The 6,000-nt window shown below is 41.6% G+C and overlaps 1 protein-coding gene across 1 annotated transcript in view; it reads left to right on the forward strand.

The window, feature by feature from the left end:
• The window catches only part of KAT6A (lysine acetyltransferase 6A), a 77,942-nt gene extending 72,401 nt beyond the window's left edge, over positions 1-5,541 (forward strand). Inside the window, exon 17 of the mRNA XM_074940211.1 lies at positions 1,182-5,541. Coding sequence (XP_074796312.1) covers positions 1,182-3,781 — 2,600 coding nt within the window. The 3' untranslated portion in view covers positions 3,782-5,541. The remainder of the gene's footprint in view (positions 1-1,181) is intronic.
• The last annotated feature ends 459 nt before the right edge of the window (positions 5,542-6,000 follow it).

The raw sequence follows: 6,000 nt of genomic DNA on the forward strand, positions 1-6,000 counted from the left end.
CTTCATCACTCAAAACTTTAAATCAGGATTGGATATTTTTGTAAGAGAAATGCTCTAGTTCAAACATGAATTAATTCAAGGAAGTCCTAGGGCCTGTGCTATACCAGTGGTCAGACTAGATGATCACAGTGCTCCTTTCTGGCCTTATATCTATGAATCTATAATAACATTTGGAAAGTAGCTTAAATATGAAAAATGATCCATCAAAAAATAGACAAAAGAGAGAAAATTTTGGCTTCCTTTTATTATTTATGCAGAAACAAAGTGTTCTTCAGCTGCCAAATAAAATTACAGTAGAATCTCACAGTTATGAACACCTTGGGAATGGAGGTTGTCTGTAACTCTGAAAAAATGTTATGGTTGTTCTTTCAAAAGTTTACAACTGAACATTGACTTAATACAGCTTTGAAACTTTATTTTGCAGAAGAAAAATGCTGCTTTTTAACCATCTTAATTTAAATGAAACAAGCACAGAAAGTTTCCTTACCTTGTCAAATCTTCTTTTTTTAAACTTTCCCTTTATTTTTTTAGTATTTTATGTTTAATACAGTACTGTACTGTATAGTATTTGCTGTTTTTGTCTCTGCTGCCTGATTGCTGACTTCCGGTTCCAAATGAGGTGTGTGGTTGACTGGTGAATTCGTAACTCTGGTGTTCTATTGGCTCTAAATAATTACTTTGATTTTTAATCAGTTTCAGCAATGACTGGTAAGAGAAATAGTTCTGGATCTTAGATCTCTTTTGAAGAGCAGAACTAAATGTAAACATGTGCAATGTACATTCATAGGTATGGGAAGTATCTTGCTCAAGTGGAATATTTTCCTATTAAAAACACATTACATTAATTGTACTTGCAAAGTTATGGTGGTCCTTTCTAGTTCTTCTAATCTAGCGTATAGTATGTCACTGAATTTGGATTACATATTGAAGGCTCAAAACTCTGAAAAGATGTTCTTTGCAAATGCAATTAATTTAATGTGTTATTAATGAGCAAATGTTTAAATGAGAGAAAGGGTTAAAAATTCTTTGTTCTCTTTTATTGTTCATGAACATTGAATTAATATATGGGGTGGAATGCTTGGGACTTTGAAATGGGGGGAGGATTCCTTTGAAGGCAGAAAAGAGGAAACGTTCAAGTAATTATGAAAAGTTTAAGCGGTATTTTTGTTTTGTGTTTCCAGGCACCCCTACCTTGAAGCCAGTATCTGTGCTCAGAAAATGTGAAGCAAAGATTTCTCCATTTGAGCCAGATACTTCCACACCCATGAAAAAGAAAAAGGGATGGCCAAAAGGCAAAAGTCGCAAACCAATCCACTGGAAGAAAAGACCTGGTAGAAAACCAGGGTTTAAACTGAACCGGGAAAAGGTGCCAGTATCTGCTCAGGATGAGGGAGTTGATGCTATGGTAACTAATTCAAAACCAGGGCGTAAACCCAAAATGCAGGAGAAAGAAGAGCCTCTTGAGAAGAAAGAAGAGCAACCCCTCGCTGAGGAAAAGAAGGAGGAAGATGTGCATATGGAAACAGAGGAGGTGGGAGAGGGAGAAGAGGAAGATACAACCAGCAGTGAAGTGAGAGCAGTTTCTCCTATGGACAGCAGCAGCAGTCCAGCAGCAGATGTTAAGGAGCCTGAGGTAGAGGAAGAAGTAGAGGAGAAGCCACGGGTATTAGAAGAGCAAAGGCAATCAGAAGAAGAACAGCAAGAATTAGAAGAACCTGAGCATGACCATGAGGAAGAGGAGGATGAGGTTGCAGTAGTTACAAACCAAAATGAAGACCATGATGCAGATGATGAAGATGATGGTCATCTGGAATCTGCAAAGAAGAAAGAATTGGAGGAACTGCCAATTAGAGAAGAAGTAAAGGAGGAGCCTGATGTCCAGGAGTCTTTTTTAGAAACAAGCATACAGAGCAGTAGAGAAGAGGTAAAAGGCAAAAATGAAGCGGAGGCAGATTCTGAGGAAGAGCAGGCTTCCCATGAGACGTCAGTGGGCTCAGAGCATGTCCCTGGCTCTGAAGACGATCATGAAGAAGAGCAAAATACTAAAGAAAGGTTAATTGAATTAAAAGAAGAGGAAGAGATTCCTCATAGTGAACTAGATCTAGAAACTGTCCAAGCAGTCCAGTCCTTGACGCAGGAGGAAAGTAATGAACATGATGTAGCGTACCAGGACTGTGAGGAAACTCTTGCAGCTTGTCAGACTCTGCAGAGTTACACTCAAGCTGATGAGGACCCTCAAATATCAATGGTTGAAGATTGCCATGCCTCAGAGCACAACAGTCCAATATCCTCTGTTCAGTCCCATCCTAGCCAATCTGTGCGTTCCGTCAGCAGTCCCAATGTGCCTGCTCTGGAGAGTGGTTACACCCAGATAAGCCCTGAACAAGGATCCCTGTCCGCACCTTCTATGCAGAACATGGAGACCAGCCCCATGATGGATGTGCCTTCTGTATCAGACCACTCTCAGCAGGTGGTGGATAGTGGCTTCAGTGACCTTGGCAGCATTGAGAGCACCACAGAGAACTATGAAAACCCCAGCAGTTATGACTCCACTATGGGAGGCAGCATTTGTGGAAATAACTCTTCGCAGAGCAGCTGCTCCTATGGAGGATTGTCCTCCTCTAGTAGCCTAACTCAGAACAGTTGTGTTGTCACTCAGCAAATGGCAAACATTGGCAACAGCTGCAGCATGATGCAACAGAGCACTGTCCAGCCTGCTGCAAACTGCAACATTAAGTCACCTCAGAGCTGTGTGGTAGAAAGGCCTCCAAGCAACCAGCAACCAGCAGCACAGCCACAGCCGCAGCAGCAGCAGCAGCCTCAGTCACAACAGCCTCAGCCCCCACCTCCACCCCAGCAGCAGCCTCCACTGTCTCAGTGTAGCATGAATAATAGTTTTACCCCAGCACCTATGATCATGGAAATACCTGAATCAGGAAGTACTGGCAACATAAGTATCTATGAGAGGATTCCAGGAGATTTTGGTGCTGGGAGCTACTCTCAGCCATCAGCCACATTCAGTTTAGCCAAGTTGCAGCAGCTGACAAACACCATTATGGACCCTCATGCCATGCCTTATAGCCATTCTCCTGCTGTGACTTCCTATGCAACCAGTGTTTCTCTGTCCAACACAGGATTGCCTCAGCTAGCTCCATCTCATCCATTAGCTGGGACACCGCAAGCACAAGCCACCATGACACCCCCACCAAACTTGGCATCCACCACCATGAACCTCACATCACCTCTGCTTCAGTGTAACATGTCTGCTACCAACATTGGTATCCCCCACACACAAAGGTTGCAGGGGCAAATGCCAGTTAAGGGGCATATTTCCATTCGTTCTAAATCAGCACCACTGCCCTCTGCAACTGCACACCAGCAGCAGCTCTATGGCCGCAGCCCACCGGCAGTTGCCATGCAGGCTGGCCCTCGTGCACTAGCTGTTCAGCGAGGTATGAACATGGGGGTTAACTTGATGCCAACTCCCCCCTACAATGTCAATTCCATGAATATGAACACCCTGAATGCCATGAACAGCTACAGAATGACACAGCCCATGATGAACAGCAGTTACCATAGTAACCCTGCATACATGAACCAGACAGCACAGTATCCTATGCAGATGCAGATGGGAATGATGGGGAGCCAGGCCTATACCCAGCAGCCTATGCAGCCAAACCCTCATGGAAACATGATGTATACTGGCCCCTCCCATCACAGCTACATGAATGCTGCTGGGGTGCCCAAGCAGTCGCTCAACGGACCGTACATGAGAAGATGAGCGAAATGAACTTGCAACCTAAAAACTTAAATATATATAAATAAAGGAACCTTTTATACTGACGAACCAGAGAAAATGGACCTTTTCCCAGTTAAAAATATTGCTGTAGATTTAGAGGGTTTTTCTTTGGTTTATTTTATTTTTTAGGAAGCCTGGTCTTTATTCTTTTTTTGTTCGTTCATTTTGGGTTTTTGTTTCCTTCAGAATCCTGAAACGTTTTAAAGCTGAAGTCATTTTCAAATGGTTTTAGGGGGAAAATGTGCACAAAAATCTTTTCATAATTTAAAGAGAGCCTTACTTTGCTGACCACACAGACAGAATATCTTTAACAGTGAATCATCTTTTTAAATTTTATTTTCAAGTGTATGTTCCCCACTCCTTCCTCTTCCTCCCGTATGTCCCTCTGTGTGCAGCTCCCAATGCTGCAGTCATTAAAATGTCAGACATCTCAAAGGGTAACAAAACCCATCCCTCTAGTCCCCACTTTGCATTTCCTACTTAAGTCCAGCAGGAGGCACTTATGGGAGACTCAGAAGGGGACATGGAGGACAAACTAACTCTTTATTCCAATGAGGCAGGAAAATTTCTCCTCTTAATCCTTTCTGACCCTCTCACCCCTTAGTACAATTTGGAATTATATATAAACATAAATTCTTCTCACAGCGATGTCTTCATAGATTAATTAATTGAAATACAGTCTGTATGTTTCATTCTGAAAGTATGTCATTTTAAAATGTTCCCATCCAGCACACAAACACATTGTCAGTCTGAACTAGCATTAGCATCTCAAAGGAGAACTTTATGGAATCCTAATGTAGCCACTAGAAGGATAAGAGATTGTTACTGTGCATCAGAAAGAGACGAAAATGGCTACAGGGTCTCGTTTTGACAACCTGCAAATCAGCCATAACTCTGAGATCCCAAACTCTTCTTTAATATCTGCTTTGAAATGCTAAAGATCTTGGTTCTGAGCCTTGGAGTCTGACTGAGCTCGAGCAGCCATTGCCAGTGGTCTGCCTCTAAGGTCCTTTACTCACATAATCTTGGAAGATGAAGCGTACGTTTAAGTGACTTGACAAGAAACCTACAGAGTCTGTGTCACTATTCCATTCCTGTGCGTGTGGGGAGAAACTGCTGAGTGTGTCCTTCTTCCAGAGGAGTTACGGTGTTAAAACAGGCACATTCCTGCTTTCCCAGTTTCTTTTGAGATCATCACCTTTGAGTCTCTGTGTGGGAAGTGAAGGGAGTTTCAGCTCCTCAAGGGAGGAAATGGGAGTGGGACAGTCAGCATACCGCAGTGGGACCTAGTCAGCAGGATTTTGTAGTGTGCTTGTGCACACCCCAGTTCCCATTTTCTTTATGCTACTCAACTGTGTATGATAAAAGAGAGTGACTGCACCTGTTGGCATGCCATCAAATACAAAAAGAAGGGACATTATTTACCCTTTAGTGTAAAGTTCTCTTTTATTGTATATTCTGTAGAGATACAGACAATAATAAAACCAATTAGTTGTAAACAAAATAAAAAAACATCCAAATGAAGGTTTGAGGTTTCTTCAGATGCACTAAAACGGACCTTTCTTCAATAACTGCCAAATATAAAAAGGCAGAATTCCAAGGACTTCCACTCCTTATTTCTTTGTTTTGAGCATGTGCGAGGCTGTGTAGGATCCCGTTTCTCTGTATATACTATTCCGGTTTTAACTCATCCATGTAGAAAGCGCACCGTGCTGCCCTCTCCTTCCTAGATCTTCAGCTGTTTCATTGCTTCGTGGTTGCGGGAGGGAGGGCGGGGGAGCAGGGAGAGAGAGGGTTAAAGACAGGAGGAGAAGCTGTTGAAATGAGGGCCGTGAATTTAGTTTGTTTGCTGTTTGGTTTGGGTTTTGTATGTTTTTTTTAATCAATTGGGCAGCTCCCTTTTCCACAAGCCTTTGTGACTGTAGAACTATTGTAGAAAAAAAGTTCTTTTCTATATTATAAAAGAAATTATCCAACACAAGTAATATTGGTACCTACCATTTTTTCACTTCTGTTTAAAAAAAATGTATTTTTAGCAAAATAACTTGGGTAATCTTCTAAAAGAAATTTAAAAAAATCACTGTTAGTGACTTTGATGCCTTTTAAAATAAGAGCTTTTTCATTTCATTCCATCTTTAAAATTTTTTATCTTTGTTGTAGAATATTAAAAACTATTTTAAGAAAGATAAAAATTCTCTTTA

This window comes from Natator depressus, chromosome 26 (assembly GCF_965152275.1).
Source record: "Natator depressus isolate rNatDep1 chromosome 26, rNatDep2.hap1, whole genome shotgun sequence".
NCBI lineage: Eukaryota > Metazoa > Chordata > Testudines > Cheloniidae > Natator > Natator depressus.